The sequence below is a fragment of the Rhinoderma darwinii genome, chromosome 1 (assembly GCF_050947455.1).
Source record: "Rhinoderma darwinii isolate aRhiDar2 chromosome 1, aRhiDar2.hap1, whole genome shotgun sequence".
Lineage (NCBI taxonomy): Eukaryota > Metazoa > Chordata > Amphibia > Anura > Rhinodermatidae > Rhinoderma > Rhinoderma darwinii.
The window spans coordinates 538,525,885-538,546,831 of record NC_134687.1 but is presented as its reverse complement, the minus strand read 5'-3'; the positions used below and the strand labels follow the sequence as shown (position 1 = coordinate 538,546,831).

At 41.3% G+C, this 20,947-nt stretch overlaps 1 protein-coding gene across 1 annotated transcript; it reads right to left on the bottom strand.

Annotated features, from left to right (window-relative positions):
* Positions 1-12,850: 12,850 nt before the first annotated feature.
* ARRDC3 (arrestin domain containing 3) lies at positions 12,851-20,885 on the bottom strand. Its single transcript, XM_075837347.1, has 8 exons — positions 20,366-20,885; positions 17,264-17,345; positions 16,800-16,947; positions 16,134-16,236; positions 15,651-15,907; positions 15,024-15,183; positions 14,657-14,808; positions 12,851-13,523 (listed from the first exon to the last, which is right to left on the bottom strand). The coding sequence occupies exons 1-8, from the start codon at positions 20,643-20,645 to the stop codon at positions 13,467-13,469; spliced, it is 1,239 nt and encodes a 412-aa protein (XP_075693462.1). The 5' UTR covers positions 20,646-20,885; the 3' UTR covers positions 12,851-13,466.
* Positions 20,886-20,947: the final 62 nt, after the last annotated feature.

The following is a 20,947-nucleotide window of genomic DNA, read 5'->3' as shown; positions in this document are numbered from 1 at the left end:
CAGAAAAAGCTGCCAACCACTGGATAAGACCCATGGACTCTTAAAGGCTATGGAAAACTTTGTGCATGAAAAATAGTCACTGCAGAAAAAAAAAGATGCACTTATCTGTTTAATGCATTGAATTTTCCTTTTTATGGCTGTCATAACCAGTTTATAAACTTTTCTCCATTCAAACTTCTTCTCTAGGGGCGTTCCCCCAGCACTGGTTACATGTTCTCTTCTCTAGCGGCGATCCCCAGCACTGGTCACATGTTTTCTTCTCTAGGGGCGTTCTGCAGCACTGTTAACATGTTCTCTTCTGTAGGGGCGTTCCCAGCACTGGTCACATGTTCTCTTCCCGAGGGGCGTTCCCCAGCATTTGTCACATGTTCTCTCTAGGGGCGTTCCCCAGCATTTGTCACATGTTCTCCTCTCTAGGGGCGTTCCCCCAGCACTGGTTACATGTTCTCTTCTCTAGCGGCGATCCCCAGCACTGGTCACATGTTTTCTTCTCTAGGGGCGTTCTCCAGCACTGTTAACATGTTCTCTTCTGTAGGGGCGTTCCCAGCACTGGTCACATGTTCTCTTCCCTAGGGGCGTTACCCAGCATTTGTCACATGTTCTCCTCTCTAGGGGCGTTCCCCAGCATTGGTCACATGTTCTCCTCTCTTGGGGCGTTCCCCAGCATTGGTCACATGTTCTCCTTTCTAGGGGCGTTCCCCAGCCCTGGCTTCTCTTCTTCTCTGGCTGTGTGGATTTCTCATGCACAAGCAGCCTTCTCTCTGCTCTCTCCTCAGCTCTCCCCCCTACCTTCTGCTGCTTCTGAGGCTATTTTGCATAACCATGCCCACACAGTTACACAGTGTGTCTATGTATTTCCCATTCTCCCCCCTCCCCCTCTGAGCTTCTGCTCACAATCTTCTGACTACACTATAGCTCTCTGCTTACACAGGAGACATGTTGCACTGTGCATGCCCAGCTACTTGTGGTTGGGAGCGATCGCTGGGCATGCACTGTAGTGTTAAAGAGGCTCTGTCACCAGATTCTCAAATCCCTATCGCCTATTGCATGTGATCGGCGCTGCAATGTAGATAACAGTAACGTGTTTTTTTTTTTAAAAACTTTCATTTTTGGCCAAGTTATGAGCTATTTTATATATATATATATATATATATATATATATATATATATATAGATATGCAAATGAGCTTTGAAATGGACAACTGGGCGTTTTTTTTTTTCGTATGTCCAACTGGGCGTGTATTGTGTTTTTAACTGGGTGTGTTTATTTGTTTTACTAACTGGGCGTTGTGAATAGAAGTGTATGATGCTGAGGAATCAGTGACCAATCAGCATCATGCACTCCTCTCCATTCATTTACACAGCAGCATCACGTTCTTACTAGAACGATGTGCAGCCACATACACAAGTGTCCTGATAATGAATACACATTACCTCCAGCCTGGACATCATGTGTATTCAGAATCCTGACACTTCTGAATCTTTTCTGTGAGATTCCAGCAAGCCACGCGTAATCTCGCGAGATTACGAGGTAAAAAAAAACTTGACTGTTATCTACATTGCAGCGCCGATCACATGCAATAGGAGATAGGTATTTGAGAATCTGGTGACAGAGCCTCTTTAAGTAAAGGGGAGAAAGTGGCTGGTGACTGAAGGGGAACTGTTCTCATCTGCACAGCACACACCAGTGAGTAGGACCTCGCACATGGGCAGATGTCACAGTAAATGCTCGTACATGTGTCTACAAAGGAGGAGTTGCTGAGTTTGCCGTCAGGGAGCTGACCGACAGATCAGAGAGAGAACTGAATATAGCAGCTTGCCATGTTCTGAAATACACTGCAGGTACAGAAGACAAACGGTAGACAATTTTTAATTAAGATTAAATAGAAATGTGTTTTATTTTGCAAAAAAAACATACAATGCATATATGTTATATTACAGCTGTAACGGCAGGCACCAGACTGGGGTCCGATCCCCGCAAATTAACCCCTTAAATACTGTGGTCAATTGGGACCGCAGCATTTAGTTGGTTTGTACGCGATCTGCACCCCTGCAACGCGATCACGGGGCTGCCGATTGCTGCTATGGCAACCAGACGCCTAATAATGGCCTCCTGGCTGCCAGGTACGGTAGCCTTTTAGACCCCGCCCAGAAGCGGGACCTAATTGGCTTGCTGTCCGTGTATAACTGTCAGCTATAATACACTGCACTATGTAGGTAGTGCAGTGTATTAGAATAGCGATCAGGGCTTTTGGCCTTCAAGTCCCCCAGTGGGACAAAAAAAAAGTTCAAAAAAGTTAATAAAAATGTTGCATAAAAATAAAGAAAGTAAAGTTTCAAGTTAAAAAAACAAAAAACAGCCTTATTCCCATAATAAATATTTTATTATAGGAAAAAACGGAAAACACATATTTGGTATCGCCGCATCCGTAACAACCCCAACTATAAAACTAGAACAATGTTTTTCCTGCATTGTAAAAGACAATGCCAGAATCTCTGTTTTTTGGTCACTTCGCCTCCCAAAAAAATGGAATAAAAAGTGATCAAAAAATTGCATGTATCCCACAATGGTACCAATAAAACTACAGCTCGTCACGCAAAAAAAAAAGCCCTTACACAGCCTTGTGGACGCAGAAATACAAATATGGCAACCCAAAAGTTAAACGATTTAAAAAATTAAAAAAAAGTGATTTTATTGTGGTAATGCTGTAAAACATAAAAAAATGTATACACTACCGTTCAAAAGTTTAGGGTCACTTCGAAATTTCCTTATTTTTGAAAGAAAAGCACAGTTTTTTTCAATGAAGATAACATTAAATTAATCAGAAATACACTCTATACATTGTTAATTTGCTAAATGACTATTCTAGATGCAAACGTCTGGTTTTTAATGCAATATCTACATAGGTGTATAGAGGCCCATTTCCAGCAACCATCACTCCAGTGTTCTAATGGTACATTGTGTTTGCTAACTGTGTTAGAAGGCTAATGGATGATTAGAAAACACTTGAAAACCCTTGTGCAATTATGTTAGCACCGCTGTAAACAGTTTTGCTGTTTAGAGGAGCTATAAAACTGACCTTCCTTTGAGCTAGTTGAGAATCTGGAGCATTACATTTGTGGGTTCGATTAAACTCTCAAAATGGCTAGAAAAAGAGAGCTTTCATGTGAAACTCGACAGTCTATTCTTGTTCTTAGAAATGAAGGCTATTCCATGCGAGAAATTGCCAAGAAACTGAAGATTTCCTACAACGGTGTGTACTACTCCCTTCAGAGGACAGCACACACAGGCTCTAACCAGAGTAGAAAGAGAAGTGCATTAGAGTCTCTAGTTTGAGAAATAGACGCCTCACAGGTCCTCAACTGGCAGCTTCATTAAATAGTACCCGCAAAACGCCAGTGTCAACGTCTACAGTGAAGAGGCGACTCCGGGATGCTGGCCTTCAGGGCAGAGTGGCAAAGAAAAAGCCATATCTGAGTCTGGCTAATAAAAGGAAAAGATTAATATGGGCAAAAGCACACAGACATTAGACAGAGGAAGATTGGAAAAAAGTGTTATGGACAGACGAATCGAAGTTTAAGGTGTTTGGATCACACAGAAGAACATTTGTGAGACGCAGAACAACTGAAAAGATTCTGGAAGAGTGCCTGACGCCATCTGTCAAGCATGGTGGAGGTAATGTGATGGTCTGGGGTTGCTTTGGTGCTGGTAAAGTGGGAGATTTGTACAAGGTAAAAGGGATTTTAAATAAGGAAGGCTATCACTCCATTTTGCAACGCCATGCCATACCCTGTGGACAGCGCTTGATTGGAGCCAATTTCATCCTACAACACATCCGCACAGATTACATATGCCACCACATTATAAACTGAAATACCAGCAAAAACCCCAAATAGAACTACTACCATGCAAAATCCGCGATCCAAAAGCCAAATGGAGCTCCCTCCCTTCTGAACCCTACAGCGTACCAAAACAGTAGTTTACGTCCACATATATGTCATTACTGTACCAGGGAGAACCCGTTTAACAGTTTATGAGGTATTCTGTGGCACAAACTGGGTACAACATATTGAGCACTAAAATGTAATATCAGTGGAAAATTCCAATTTTAACTTTGCACCATCTGCTGCGCATTAATTCCTTCTTGATAAATGCCTTGAGGGGTGTATTATCCAAAATGGGCTAACTTCTTGGTGGTTTGTTTTACTATTTGACCTTAGAGCCCTGCAATTGTTAGCCAATGCTGCATAAATTGCCAAAATGACCTCAAATCCGCATGGTGCTTTTTCACTCCTATAAGGCAACACGAAGGGTGTATCTAAAGCCAAGAAACATAATAATTAGAGAGCTGTCTTTTCATAGTGGCACAAGCTGGGCACCACATATTGGACACTGAAGTCATATAATGGCCAGAAATAGTGTTATTCCTCATGTACACACATATGACAGCTTGTTCTGAAAAATCACTTGAAAAGTTAAGTACGCTTTAAAGGGATTTTCCCACAAAACACATGTATCCCCTATCCACAGCATAGTGGATACATGTGTGATTGCTGGGGGTCTGACCGCTGGGACCCCCAGCGATGTGGAGAATGGGGGACCGAAAGTCACCCGAAAGGCTCCATGACAATTAAACGTAGGTGCGCATATGCTCGGCCAGCGATACATTAATTTCTATGGGAATTTCAGGACCGCGGGTGCGCTGGTCGGTGCATGCGCACCATTCTCATGGAGCACTTCGGAGGATTTTTGGTCCCCAGCGGTCAGACCCCCAGCGATCACATATTTTTCTCCTATCCTGTGGATAGGGGATACAGGATGGAAGAGACACAGGATTTGTTTATGGCAAAACCCCTTTAACCCCCTTCCCGCTCCTTGACATACTATTCCGTCATGCTGAACGCGTCGTTCGTCCTCAGTAACCGCATAGTACGTCATGGGGAAAATGCAGCGCCATTTCCCCCCCGGCGTTTTCTTGAGCTGTGATAACCGCTTTTTCCGACAACAGGCTATCACAGCTCAATGTGCAGGGACCGATCGCAGTGGTCCCCACCGATTAACCCCTTAGAAGCTGCGTTCAATAGCGATCACAGCTTCTAAGGGGTTACAACACCATTGGTGGCCTCGCGACGCAATCGTGTGCTACCGATGGTTCGGGTTGCTATGGCAACCAGAGGCCTAATAATGGCCTCCAGGTCTGCCATCTGCGGAAGCCTAGGAGGTCCTGTCAAAGGCAGGACCCTCTAGGCTTGCTGTCAGTGAGTAACTGACAGCTCTAATACACAGCACTACGCATGTAATGCAGTGTATTAGAATAGCGATGAGGGCTTCCTGCCTTCAAGTCCCCTAGTGGGACAAAAAAAAAAGTTACAAAAAGTTGAAATATTAAAGAAAATTTAAGTTTTAACATAATAAAAGTCAAAATCGCCCTTTTTCCTTTATCAAGTCCTTTATTATTAAAAAAATAAATAAAAAGAAACTATACATAATTAGTATCGCCACGTCCGGAACGGCCTGAACTATAAAAGTATTTTGTTATTTATCCCGCACGGTGAACGCCGTAAAAGAAACTAATAATAAATCATACCAAATCTCTATTTTTTGGTCATTTCACCTCACATAAAATGGAATAAAAAGAGATCAAAAAGTCTCATGTGGCCAAAAATAATCAAAACTACAGTTCGTTACGCAAAAAACAAGCCCTTACACAGCTTTCTTGAAGGAAAGTAAAACAGTTCTGGCTCTTAGAATAAGGCAACACAAAAAGTAAATGATTTTTCAAAAAGTATTTTATTGTGCAAACGCCATAAAACATAAAAAAATATATAGATTTGTTATCGCCGGAATCGTATCGACCCGCACAATAAAGTGAATATGTCATTTATAGCGCATGGTAAACGCTGTAAAAAAAAAATAAAAAATTATAAAAACCAATAGTAGAATTGCTGTTTTTTAGTCACCATGCCTCTTAAAAAATAGAATTAAAACTGATCAAAAAGTTGCATGTACCCCAAATTGGTACCAATGAAAACTACAGATTGTCCTGCAAAAAAATAAGCCCTCACACAGCTCCGGTGGAAAAATATTGGCGACACAAAATTTGCAGAATGTGTTCCAAAAGAGGATAAGATCTGGCACCATTTATCAGCGCGACAGTGGCCACATATCTGCGGATTATTATACCCTCTTATTTTACCCTGATGTACTCCTGACAGATTACGTATACCCTGATGTACTCCGCACAGGCTACCTATGCCCCCACATTATAAACGGAAACACCAGTAAAACCCCAAACAGAACTACTACCAAGCAAAATCCATGCTCCAAAATCCAAGTGCCGCTCCTTCCGTTCTGAGCCCTACAGCGTGCCCAAGCAGCAGTTTACGTCCACGTATATGCCATTGCCATACCTGGGAGAACTTGCTTAATAAGTTTGAGATATTTGTCTTCAGTGGCACAAGCTGGGTATAACATATTGTGCACTAAAATAGCATATCAGTGGAAAATCCACTGCGCATTATTTTCTAGTAAAAAAACACCTTTTAGGTCAAAATACTCACTGCACCTCTTAATTTCCAAAATAGGGTCACTTCTGGTGGGTTTCCATTGCTCCGATACCTCTAGGGCTCTGTAAATTGAACATGGCACCTGAAAACCAATCCAGCAAAATCTTGACACCAAAGAACACATAGCGCTCCATCCATTCTGAGCCCTCCCATGGGCCTAAACAGCAGTTTATCACCACAAATGGGGTATTGCCGCACTCAGGAGAAATTGCACAACAAAATGGGGTATTTTATTCCTTGTGATATTAAGAAATTTTGTGCAAAAATTACATATTAATGGAAAAAATTGTAAAAATTTTAATTTCACAGCCCAATTCAAATATGTTCTGTGACAAAACTGTGGGGTCGGTCACAACACTCGTAAATTAATTCCTTGAGGGGTGTAGTTTCCAGAATGTGTTCTTTTTGGGGTTGTTTTCTATGTTTTGGCACAACAAGACCTCTTCAAACCTGGCATGGTGCCTTAAAATATATTCTAAAAAAAAAAAAAAAAAAAGAGGCCCCAAAATCCACTAGGTGATCCTTTGTTTCTGAGGTGTTTTAGCCCAGTAGAGCACTAGGGCCATACGTGGGACATTTCTAAAAACTGCAGAATCAGGGCAATAAATATTTAGTTGTGTTTCTCTAGTAAAAACCTATGTTGCAGAAAAAATATAGATTAAAATTGAATTTCTGCAAGAAAAATTATATTTGCAAATTTCGCCTCCACTTTTCTTTAATTCCCGTGGAACGCCTAAAGGTTTAAGAAACTTTCTAAATGTTGTTATGAATACTTTGGGGGGGTGGTTCTGGACTTTAAAATTGGGTTTCTAATATATAGACCCTTCAAATCCACTTCAGAACTAAACTGGTACCTAAAAAAAAAACTATTTTGAAATTTTCTTCAAAATATGAGAAATGCTGCTTATGCTCTAAGCTTTGTAACATCCTAGAAAAATAAAACAATGTTGAAAAAATGATGCCAACATAAAGTAGAAATATGGGGAATGTTAATTAGTAACTATTTTGTGTGTTATAACCATCTGCCTTACAAGCAGACACATTTAGGGTATGTGCACACACACTAATTACGTCCGTAATTGACGGACGTATTTGGGCCGCAAGTAGTGGACCGAACACAGTGCAGGGAGCCGGGCTCCTAGCATCATACTTATGTACGATGCTAGGAGTCCCTGCCTCTCCGTGGAACTACTGTCCCGTACTGAAAACATGATTACAGTACGGGACAGTTGTCCTGCAGAGAGGCAGGGATTCCTAGCATCGTACATAACTATGATGCTAGGAGCCCGGCTCCCTGCACGGAGTTCGGTCCGGGACTTGCGGCCGAAATACGTCCGTCAATTACGGACGTAATTAGTGTGTGTGCACATACCCTTAAATTCAGAAAAGTGCATTTTTTTTCCCCCAAAATTTTCTGTACATTTTGCCATTTTTCACAAATAAGCAATGAATGTATCGACCAAATGTTACCACTAACATAAAGGCCAATGTGTCAGGAGAAAATCTCAGAATCGCTTGGATTAATAAAGGCAATCCAAAGTTATTACCACATAAACTGACACGACAGATGAGATTTGAAAAATGGCTCTGAGCCTTAAGGCCCAAACTAAGCTGCGTCATTTCATTTAATTATTTTTTACATTTTTCCTGTATTGTCTGCATAGACAGTTCAGAAAGTGCTTTATGGCAGCTACAATGGGAGCGGTCAGAAAAATGTCATACTATCCGTTTCCAGGAAGCAATAGAGTACTATCACCTTCCCAGAGACCAGGGAGTGACAAGGGAACTGCATAGAAAGCCTTAGGGTATGTTCACACGGCCTATTTACGGACGTAAATCGGGCGTTTTTGCCCCGAATTACGCCCGAAAATAGCGCCTCAATAGCGCTGACAAACATCTGCCCATTGAAAGCAATGGGCAGACGTTTGTCTGTTCACACGAGGCGTATATTTACGCGCCGCTGTCAAATGACGGCGCGTAAATAGACGCCCGCGTCAAAGAAGTGACCTGTCACTTCTTTGGCCGTAATTGGAGCCGCTATTCATTGACTCCAATGAATAGCAGCGCTAATTACGGCCGTAATTGACGCGGCGTTCAAGCGCCTGCACATGCCGGTACGGCTGAAATTACGGGGATGTTTTCAGGCTGAAACATCCCCGTAATTTCAGCCGTTACGGACCCCCGCCGTGTGAACATACCCTTATCTGTGTGTAAAGTGCGGCTATCCTGCCTTATCTAGACCTTCATTAATACAAGAAAGCTGTCATTAACTTGCCCAGCCTCTAATGATAATGAGATGATTCTCCTCATCCTGTACATACAGCAAAGCCGACAGGTAAGGCTTCGTTCACATCTGCGTCAGGGCTCTGTTCCGTCGGAACAGAGACAAAACCTTGCAAAACGGAGACAAACTGAAACCATTGGCACCGGAACATTCACCTTTGAAATCAATGGTGATGGAAACGGAAACCTATGGTGCAGATGTGGACGAAGCCTAACTGATACAAGCAAATGGCACATCAGCTTGTATCTGTCATCCATGGACTTCAATCTTAAAAAAAAAAAAAAAAAAACCCCAGAAAGCTCCTTTGTCAGGTTTCCATAATTTGACGGAAAACAGCACAGCAGACTACAGTATTTCTAGTGTAAAAAATTTTTTAAAAACCAGATGGAACGGAGCCTGAGGGTATGTTCACACGCTTAACAAAAAACAGCTAAAAATACGGAGCGGTTTTCAAGGGAAAACAGCTCCTGATTTTCAGCTGATTTTTAAGCAACCATCGTTTGAGCGTTTTTTTTCGATTGAGTCAATGAAAAACTGCTCCAAAAAGGGCTCAAAAACTGACATGACTTCTTTTTACGTGCCATTATTTGAAAATGAGGTGTAAAATAACACCCAGTCTTAACAGAACACCGTATTTCCCATTGAAATCAATGGGCAGATGTTTGTAGGTGTTCTGCTTCCGATTTTTCAGCCGTTTACGGCCCGAAAGCTGGTTGGAAATAGCCTGTGTGAACATACCCTCACTGGGCACAACTGATGCAAAAATACAACCCAATGAAATCAAAGGGTTCTTTGACGGAAACGTTGACTTCCGTTCCTGTGGTCCTGACTGATACGCTAGAAAGGAAACCACAACGCAGATGTGAACGGAGCCTAAGCTAGAGAACCGGACATAAACAGTGTCTGCTCCAGTAGTCATTGGGAAAACTGGAATATTAAAAGAATTAGGCTATGTTCACACGGGGTCTTTTGCCGAGTTTTTTGACGCGGAAACCGCGTCGCAAAACTCGGCAGAAACGGCCCGAGAACGCCTCCCATTGATTTTAATGGGAGGCGTCGGCGTCTTTTTCCCGCGAGCAGTAAAACTGCCTCGCGGGAAAAAGAAGCGACATGCCCTATCTTCGGGCGCTTCCGCCTCCGACCTCCCATTGACTTCAATGGGATGCAGGAGAAAGCGTGTTTTCTGCCCGCGGCGCTCAATGGCCGCGGGCGAAAAACGGCGCGATAATTGCTATTCACACGGAGTATTTTGGGGGAGGAATATCTGCCTCAAAATTCCGTTTGGAGCTTTGAGGCAGATATTCCTCCCCCAAAATACTCCGTGTGAACATAGCCTTAAGGTGAATATTGACATTTAAAAAAAAAAATCTATTCATAATAAAAATGTAATTCAAAATAAAAGTCAGACATTTTCTGATGGTACATTCCAATTAAAGTGGCTGTCATTTTATGAATCAGTGAGCGGTGCGCAGTTGTCACGCACCCAGACTTCAATGGGCGCGTTGGTGCATGATTACGCACCAAAATAGGACATGCAGTGAGTTTCACGCAACGGACTCTCGCTGCGTGGAAAACTCCTGCACGTGAGCAGCAATGGGTCAGTGTGCTGCGTGAGACTTACATGCGCAGCACACGGACGTCATTCACGTTTGTCTGAATGAGCCCTTACTTGTAAAAGGTTCAGATTCTACTGGAAGGAAGCCCAAAGTAAAATGCTTTGTCTGAGTAATAAGTCAGTTATCCATGTGAGATTCCATATGGTCTTGCGATTAAATTTTTTTTTTAATGTGAAACAAGTGCTGGATTATCAGAATGTCTGAACGTCTCAGATGCTGGATTTAAGGAATTTCTGAAGACTTGTTCGCGGTGGATGTGTTGTAACCCAGAAATATAGAATTTCCACTTTTTGCTCTTGTCTTCTACATACATTAAACATTTACATATACAGTTGAGAAGAGAGAGAGAACGAGAGTGTGTGAGTGAGTGAGAGTGAGTGAGAGTGAATGAGTGAGTGAGAGTGAATGAGTGAGTGAGTGAGTGCTACCATTATAAGAATTCTTGTCAAAGGCAAAAAAAAAAATCTTTATTTAGACGCTTATTGGGTTATTTAAATAAACTACAAGAAATTGTTATAAAAACAAAAAAGTTTATTTTTGAAACAAGGAAGAATAGGAAAACAAAATATTTTCCACATAAGTTTGCTTTGAACTGGAGCTTACAATAACATTTTCAGCACCAAAACAATATATTAGAAAAAAAAAAAAAAAAAGAGAATATACAAATAGCCATAGATTAGTATCTATAAGCATACACATAATATTGCACTTATTCATCCATTTGTTCCTAGTTAGGAAAAAAACCTTGAATACTGGGCTATATTCGCCAACTTTTTTAATAAACTGACCAATACATGTAAAAAAGAAAAAAACAAAACATATATAATGCCTCTAAACAACAGAGTAAATAAATATTTCACAAACTTTGCAGAAGTTTAAGCATATTTGATTTACCACATTTCATGCGATACAGTGCCAGTGGTCTTAATGCTAAACCTCACTTACATATGCAGTGGCTATTAATATTGGTCAACCCTATTCAGACATAAACTTTGCCCATATTATCGTAGGCAAGCCAGGAATTGTTCCCCATTTTCTAAAGCATAAAAAAATAAAGTTTTAATGCCAATTACATGACAACTAATCAGCGATTAAAACAGAAAGTGAACCAGTAGAGAAATTAGATTTTTTTTCCCCTCAAAACTACTGTCATTTCCACTTAACTCAGTATTATGTCAGATAGAGAAAACCAAATAGTCAGATGAATCACTTAAAACGTGACTAATATATTTTATATCTTCACGGTGGAAGTATTTTTTTTTTCTTCTTTTTAAACTCAACCTCAACTAAATTAGCTTAAAAAAAGGACACTTGCAAAAAAGCATGGATTATAGTGGATGTCACAAGTTCTTATAGTCCAATTTCTCACTTGCGTTGTATAATCCGCTATACTAATCCGTTTTTAGATCAGAATAAGGATAAAAACAGATCAGTTAAAAATCCTATTGAAATCAATAGTATTTTTCATTGCGTCCGTTACGTTAATCAGTATTTTTTTTTTTACGGAGATAAAAGTGCAGAGCTTTTTCGCTGTTCAAAAAAACAGATGGGTTATTTTTATCATTGGTGTCAATGTAAGACTGATACAAACGGATTGTAAACAGTTATATTGATTTCAATGGGATTTTTAACCAATCCGTTCTGATCTTAATTCAGATCTAAAAACGGATCAGAGTAACTGATTTTACAACGCAAGTGTGAACTTAGCCCAACTTCCTTGTCAGAAGAGCAACGTTATTTGTGTAATATTAACAGCACTGTGGTGGGACCTTTTAGGTTTGCTATACAACTAGTACAGAGGATAGAGTTATTAGGACATGACTTGGTTTCATGCAAGTACTCATCACATGTGCTAGGTTTTTAACTATTTTGTAGGGAAAGTGATGAATGCAATAATACATTAGCTAAAAAAAAAAAAAAAAACTTTTACTTTGTGCATCAGTAAAAAAAGTGTTCTACCAGTCAGGTAAACTACTATTCTTGTCAAAAAGTAATCTGAGTCGGTCTAGAGTTTTAAGTCTTGCCGCGAGTGATTTAAAAGAGGGGGGGGGGGGGGGGGGGTGGTGGAGAAGAGAAATATATATATATATATTTAAAAAAAAAAAAAGGAGTAGGAGTTGGTTTTTTGTTTCGCTTTCTTGTGCATATTAGCTAATACCATCTCATAACTCCCCACACCGTACAGTGCAACGTAAAGACACAAATAGCATTTCAAAGTTTGGCAAGTGATGAAATCTCCTGAGATTAAGTGATTTGTAGGAAGCCTGCAACAAAATCCTGCTTGGGGTGACAGTATAAAGGCAAAATGTCTTTGATAGAAACTAAGCATACAATCTTGCTGAAAAAGTCGGATTTCCTCAAGTCATATTTTTCACTCTCCTCTGTATTTTTATCTAACCCACTGGAATTGTTGCTATTATATAACAGTAGGCCGCAAAACATAACAGCAATAAACTGGCATGAAGGCATTTGATGGGTGTAGAGAAATCCATTGCAAGCTGAAGATGGTGCACATGCAGCCATAATGGACTATACGAAGCACGTAAAGCCCAGGCTACAATGAAACAAAAATTATTAGTGCATTTGTCACTATTGTCTCTTTTGCTTGCTTCTTGGTGTGCACAACACAACCAAGTTTAAAGGAGGAAAGGAAAGCTGTAGTGATTCCAAGCTGCTCTACATACACGCTGGAGGTCCGGAAATTCAGTGTTAGAGGAACCTGAACCCTCTTAACTACGCGCCGAGCATCTTGCCGCTTGACTGTGCCGTAAGAGCGCAGCCTCTTTGTGTGCCAACAGCGAGGCAGTCTGACTTCCAAAAGTATGGAGCACAAACGTGTTACAAAGCTGTAAGCGCCATAATCATGACCACAGGTTCATTCAGTTTGCAGTTTCCAAGGAGAGACTCAAACTGTTTTCTCTGAGAGTCTCCATTATGGCTGCCATGTCTCATTGTTGGCGGTTAACTTAAGTCTCATCAGCTGAATATAGCAGATTTCTTCAGCGAGATGGACAGGAGGGATGTTCATCCACAGGCTCATCTGGGTTTGGATCAACCTAAGGTAAAAGAAGAATGTTGTCTATGTCAATATCTGAAATAAACACTGAAATAAACAAGTGAGCTCGAAATACTGAGAATGGTGCAAGCGGCAAAACATGAGAAGTGGACACTGTTAGGCTGGGTTCACACGAGCATGTTACGTCCGTAATGGACGGAACGTATTTCGGTAGCAAGTCCCGGACCGAACACACTGCAGGGAGTCGGGCTCCTAGCGTCATAGATATGTACGATGCTAGGAGTCCCTACCTCGCTGCAGGACAGCTGTCCCGTACTGTAATAATGTTTTCAGTACGGGACAGTAGTTCCACGGAGAGGCAGGGACTCCTAGCATCGTACATAACTATGATGCTAGGAGCCCGGCTCTCTGCAGTGTGTTCGGTCCGGGACTTCGGGCCGAAATATGTTCCGTCCATTACGGACGTAACATGATCGTGTGAACCCAGAATTTCAGGTCACCCAAATACTGCTTTATTTTGGTCTTGAACAGGATTGCATAAATGCCAATAGTTGGATAAAATTATGTATGTATGTAGAACAATTTGATACACCAATACACAAATTAGAATTTTGGGCCTGTTCACATCAGCGTTAGGTTCCCTTGATAGGTACAGTCAGACCTTTACATCAGGGGAACCCATCAACGGAAAGGCAAACTGAAACCATAGCTTCCGTTTGCATAACCATTGATTTCTACGGTAATGCTTCCGCTGCTAATGGTTCCAGTTTGTCTCCGCTCTGTTTGCTTTTTTTTTGGGCGAAAACAGTGCTATTGATTCCGCCAAAACAGAACCCTTATGTAAAAACCCGAAACCATTAGCAACAAGCGTATTACCATTGAAATCAATGGCAATGCAAACGGAAGCTATGGTTTCGGTTTGCCTTTCAGTTGATCGGTTCCTCTGACAAAGGTCCGACAGAACCCTGATGTGAATAGGCCCTTAATTGGTTTATTTAAATTTTCGGTTTATATATTCCTGTCTATTCCAAGGCAGAAAAGTAATCAAGCCTACTTCACTATCCAGTATCTAGAGGAAAGGCAAATAGTATTAGATTATGGCTTATGGGTATTTTATGAGCCAATACTTCTAATAGTTGGTACCGCAGACTGCACATAATGCGATTTGCTTACCTCTGAGTAAAGAGGAGGAGGCAGGTAACGAAATTCTTGGATATAAGCAAACAGCGGTCCTTGAAGCGCCAACTCAAAATTATCACAAATGTTTAACGATACCATATTCTGTCTTTGCTCTTCGGTGACAATTTCTGCATAGCTTGGAGGTGCTAAAACAAAAGTACAACATGTAAATAGTGGTTTAAAAAACAAAAACCTAGTGTTTAAGCAATGCTGATGTGAAGTATATTGATGCTCTACAATAGTGTTGCATGATCCTGCACATGCCTGTTGCTAGTGAGAGCACGTGGAAGAACATGCTGGGATTGCAATCTGTAAAGATTAAAAAAAATAAAAATACAACATGATGATATTGCAAAGTTACCTTCAGGTCGCTCTGGTAGAACTAATCCCAGCCAGTTATTCATGCTGTACTGACTGCTTACACTAGACGTCCGACTGCCAAATGGGTGTAAAGGAATTGTCCCAATGACCAGAGGCAAGTTAAGAAATAAATCCATAGCGCCAGGAATATCTACATATACCTTTAAAAAAAAAAAAAAGAAGAGTTAAAAGAGATGGCAATATAAACCAGAACATGAAACTAAGCATTTTGAAAAATGGACAGTCCCTTTAAGTACTACCCATCTGCAGTATATCTGAGATGTCCTTACTACTATAATAGGGGGATGCTCAGACAGACACGGAGGGTGCAGCTATGACCCAGCTCACTATCTTTTTATTATTTGCCATGTGGCAAATAAGCACTGGTGGGTGCCCATGTAGAAGGGAGGCTGGTGGTATAGAGGCAGGGGACTACCTACTAGACCAAGGCATCTTTGGCTTTGCTACTAACACTCCTTTCCCAAATCATACTGTATGAGATTTGCTCTTTTCTCTTAATATTTAAATCAATAAAAGGCTCAATTAATATTCCCAGTCAATGACTAATAGATTTTTTTTGGTGTCAGTTCAGCTAATTGGAGATTTAGAATAATTTGTTAATACATACCATTAGAGAATATTCAACACGGATAATGCTGCAGTCAATGATTGAGGGGGATACAGGTGGGATTTTTAGCAGTTTTCCATTCCAGGTCTCCGTTTTTCCAGAAGAAAGGGATTCTCCTCGCAAGTTGGCCACAAGCTGCTTCACCTCCTTCATTTTCCCTTTGGCATAGAAAGTCTGTGTTTGATAAATGGCTGCCTTAGGCACAACCATTCTGGAAGAGCAATTCTCAATCTCTGCAAAGATTTGAATGGATTCACCTTCAAGAAAAAAAACAAAAACTGAATTTAAGGAATTTGCAGTGGGTAATAAATCAAAACCCAAACGTAATCTGCGATACCAACATGTATCGTGGCTTTGACCCATCAAGTAACTAGGGAGATCATTTTACTTTCTACCTAATAGCCAATGCTTCTCCATCAATGTCAATATATAAAAAAAAAAAAAAAAAACACAAAAACAAAAACACATTCTTCGCACACTTACCTGGTGTATAGCCCTTCCTTTCGATTTTGGCACTTAAGGATATTGGACCTGAGGTACAAAACCAGCAACACAGAGTTTTCTCTTTTGTGCCTGCTTGTGGTGACTGTAAAAGAAAAGAACATAATAATTTCGTTTTAATAAAATGCAAACAAAGCAAATGTTACAAATACTTCAAGAGGACCTTGAAGACACTATTTTGGTGACAAATTCATATTTATGAAAAAGGGAACCCAAAAATTTGGTAGGAATACAGGGTATTATAATAGTCTCCATCTAAGTTAGAATATCTAATAGTAATGGGACATAAGACCACAAAATGTCTCCCTCTAATATGGACAGGAAGGGGAGTGTAAGAAAAAACATTTGTGGTAAAATTGTATTTCTCTTTTCAAAAATATATATAATTTTTGAAATTTCAACAATGTATATTGGAAAAAATTAAAAAACAAAAAACCATCTCCACAGATGTATAATAGTATAGAATTTGGCCAGGCAAAAGGTTAACAATAGGCTTTATCATTCCATGCGACTGGAAGCGGTATTCGTGTAGGATTGTATAAGCTTTAATCACTTCAAAAATATATATATTTTTTTAAATAAGTTCAAATATAAAACTTCAATTTTAATTATGGAAATTTTGTTGTAAACAAATCCAATATTCCTTACCAGTAATGAAGGAGTGTTGATATCTATATGTTCAAACACGGTGAATTCCTTCTTTAATTTTACTGGTAGCAGCCAGGCTCTGTGCAACTCTGCTTTTACCCAATAACGTACACTGCCGTGTCTGCCTTCAAATGAGGTAGCAAGTGGTCTGCGCAAAAGAGGAAGGCAAAATTAGTGACAGAGTTCCTTAAAGGCTTATCAATACAGCCCATTGCTGCTTGGAGCAGAGGCCTAGATTAAGAAAAATAAAAAATTTGCTGGATTTTAAACAGAAACGGGTGAAATTTGGGAAAATAATTATTCTGGCCAGTTATGAAATAATGACATTAGCAACTTTATATTCCAGAAGTTACCCTCCCCTGTATTATGTATCAGTTGGGGTTAGAAATGTATTTCTGAGGAGTAGTTCCTATATCAGGGGGTGGCACGGCCTTATGAAACAGGACACAAGAGGAGATACTTACGTCTGTGGAAGCTCGAAAGTAAATGCATATTCATGGCGTCCTGAAAGAATAGTGGTCAGTCCTTCTTCAGAGTTATCATCATCTAGAAAGAGAACAAAATACCAGAAGATTAATTTCCTGTTTCCGCCATGATTCATGTTATAACGTCCTACTAGAGCTTCACTACGGAGCTTAAAATAAAAGGCGGCATTAGTAAACGGCAAATCTGAACACCAATTATCTGGGTCTGACTTTTGCAAACTAACGTTTTACGTAATTCGTACATAAAGTATTTTTTTTTTAAATAATCAGTAATTCTAATATAATCTGCTCCAGCAAACGACCTAAATAGCCCGAGAAAGAACGATAAGCCAACTAGTCTTTGAGACAATGAAATCTAGTCTCTGGCATGGAGGTCAAACCCCACCCAGACATTCGATATATTAAGGAGGGGTTACCATTTGCCGTAAACAACTTGACCTTGATCATCTACCTTCCCACATCCACAAGGGATATTTTACCCTATTCTGGGTGTGTAGACCGTGGGGTTTATTATACTACAGAATCAAAAGTATAAACCGGTTATAAAACAAAAAGCACAAAACCACGACTTGTACCGAAATGTAATATATTACCACAGACTTTTATTAGGGGCTAGAAAACAAAGCCGTTTCCTTTATGGAAGCCCTAAAGCCACTTGTGGGTGTAATCGGTATAGTAACCGGCTTCAACCGCTCATTTTATTTAACGTTCTTTATTTTTCTTGTTTATTATACGTAAAAAGCAAAGCCGTACTTTCATTTCTCTGCTGCAAAGTTTTTTTTTTTCAATGCCAGCTCAGCAATCTCCTGGAAAAGAGCACTAGCAGCAGTACAGTGTGGTAAACAAGTGCTGGGCTGTCAATCACAGACAGACTCCAGCAGGAGAGGACCGGCCTGAACCGGTGCAAGCAGATCCTCAGCCAGTCTCTCATATGCATAGACATGACGTAGCTCGCTGCAGAGACCGCTCATGCACAGCCTAACCTGCTGAGGACCCGCCCATACTGGCCTCGTCATGCCCGCCCACTTCTTCCGGGTCTACTGTAGACCATGCTGGATTGAGCAAAGCCAACGTGCCCACTGGCCCCGGTGCCAATGCATTCTTCATCAGTGACAAGCGTTCATTCGCCCGACCATTGCCTTTAGAGAAGATTAGTGGTATCCATATACTAGATAACAGACTGTGTCCAACGTGGTCGTTTACTTAGAGATGCCCCGAGGGCAGCCGCTCCACTAGCCACTTCCTAGATGGGGCCTTCATAGTCTTTGCCATAAACTTGTTTCCTAACCCCCTCAGTAGCTGTAACATTATAGATTATTATCAGGCTGGAACTTGCATAGCCCCCACCATGTATCCTGCATAGAGGACCACATAGGTGCAAAATAGATAGGTATTAGTGTTTAGCAGAGGTTTTATGTTTGTTGCAGGATTTCCTCCCCTGACAAACGCTGTGGAATACGTTGGTGCGATATACTGTAAGTACAGGATAATATTCTCCATTTTTATTAACGGCCATTTGGCCGCCCGCCATGGCGCACTGACACAGATTGGTGTTGGATTTTAGAGAATGCACCGACCCCAGGAAGATGGCCAATAAGCCCGGTTACAGGGACTCTATAAAGTCTTGCCTTCAAGAACCGTTGAAATGGTTCCAGGTTAGCAGCCATTGTAGACCACAGGAGAGGCAGACTGTAACGTTTAGTCCCTAAAATGCCTCTAGTCCCTACTGCGTCTCCAGTCCTGGGAGCCACCTGCACGTTTCCATACATATACGCGAATGATAGAGGCTTTTAGAGTAACTACACTTGTATAAGCTCAGTACTCGGGGTCTTGTGCTCCTCTAAGCAGTTGCCTTGCTCTTTATACTTTTTATGTAGAATATAATGGCCGTCAGTATACCATTACAGAGCAGCAGGAATTACACACCGTGCACGTGATCTACTAGCCGTTTATTTCAATAAAATCAAACAATCCTGTCAGACGCCAAACTGACAGAACTCGTCTCTACTACAGCGGGTTAATCAGCGTCACCGCCACGCCCACCTCTCGCCACCTGCTCCCGGGTGCCCTAAGCAACAGCATCAGCCAATCACAGCACCCAGTCATCTCCGTGGCAACAGCCTAACAAAAGCTCAGCGTCCAATCAACAGCTTGCTGGGTGCGGCTTTTCGCTGCTACCCCTCCTTTCCCATAACCAAGTTTGTGTGAGAGCCGTTTGCCGAGCTGCACGCAACAGAAGAGGGACAAGATTAACCCCTTCACTGCTGCAAACAGCAACTTCACTGGAATAATAGCCCAACATAGATCTCACACTTGTCGCTGCTAAATACTTATAAAGATTCGAATAGCAAATCCAGCCTGTGCGCACATATAGAAATATAATGACTGCATACAATATCGCGCGGATTGCTATTATGGAGTTTGAGTAGTAACCAGAGCTGTAAAATCTGGGTCAGTTTATTTATTATGAGCAGCGATAAGACAGCGCAATGAAATATCATGCACGTCCTACACAAGATCATGCAGACACGGAGGCTGTTAGCGAATGCGTTATTTGTAGAGAATACATGTGCTCTTCTGTGTGCCATTCTCTTATGGAAGATCATATGAAGTCATGGGCGCCACCTGACAGTCATGCAACCAATGCCTAGTGAGAAGAGCAGGCTCCCCCTCCCACTCACATCTCTCTCTCTCCACTGACACCACTAGCCCAAAACAGGATTGAACCGCTTCTAACAAAGGCTGCTGGAAACTTCAGAAAAACAAGACGATTCCTTCACTCCCCCCTCCTCCCCATGCAATGACTTCTCCCATTCAGTCTCCATCACCCTATAAGACTATTAAGAACATTTATGCATTTTGGAATAAACTGCCGCATACATGTAGAAAAGTTGGGCTGGAGCTGTCCATCCTGTCATACCATATCATGACACTATGTGCATAGGAATATTACAGCAGCTGCCATTAAGACTTTAGAATATCTAATAACTCACAAGGCGATGCCCATGGACTAGCAGCAGGTAATAGGAGGATGATGAATCAGTAGTACTCCAGTAATGTCAGTCTCCGCAGTGCACTCACCTCTTTCATGGCCGATCAGGATGTCTTTATGGTTGAAATACTCCACTTCCTCGGTATAATTCTGGGTATAGGCAGTATTAGATCCAGCATTCCTAGATTCAGTCCATCTCACTTTGGCATGTCCTCTTGCATGGATCTTCAGGGATTTCACTCTGATCTCCCCAGTAACTTCCAGATTTACCTTTCCTGAGACTGTGTCCCCACTGGAAAACACGGGGACATGGCTGCCATTGAGACAGTCAAAGCTTATGGTTAAACTCTTCACCTTCCCCAGCACCATGATCGCTAGAAAATGTAAAAAAAATAGATGCTGTGCGATGGTGGAAACGGGAAGGATAAAAATAAAATGTAAGATCTCATATAAAATGTGATCTTGTATTGCACTGATGGGTGCCTTAGAGGCAGTGCTTGCTGTGCAGGCAGTTCATTGGGGATAGTGGGTAGGAGAAGTAACAGCAGTGCTGCTGTCACAGTGCTCACATCAGTGGTCTCCTTACAAAGACGGCTGTCTGCAGTGTGCCGGCTCACTTTATGTAGAGCTCTGAGAAAAACAACCTGTCTGCGCATGCGCCGCGCCTCTGA

Bases quoted from the DNA above. Each gene is read 5' to 3' on its own strand.
- ARRDC3 (XM_075837347.1), bottom strand. From the start codon at position 20,645: ATGGTGCTGGGGAAGGTGAAGAGTTTAACCATAAGCTTTGACTGTCTC. The intron at 16,948-17,263 runs GTAAGTATCTCC...TCTTTTGCGCAG, and splicing joins ACTTTCGAGCTTCCACAGAC to ACCACTTGCTACCTCATTTG. The intron at 16,237-16,799 runs GTAAGGAATATT...TTTCTTTTACAG, and splicing joins TCAACACTCCTTCATTACTG to TCACCACAAGCAGGCACAAA.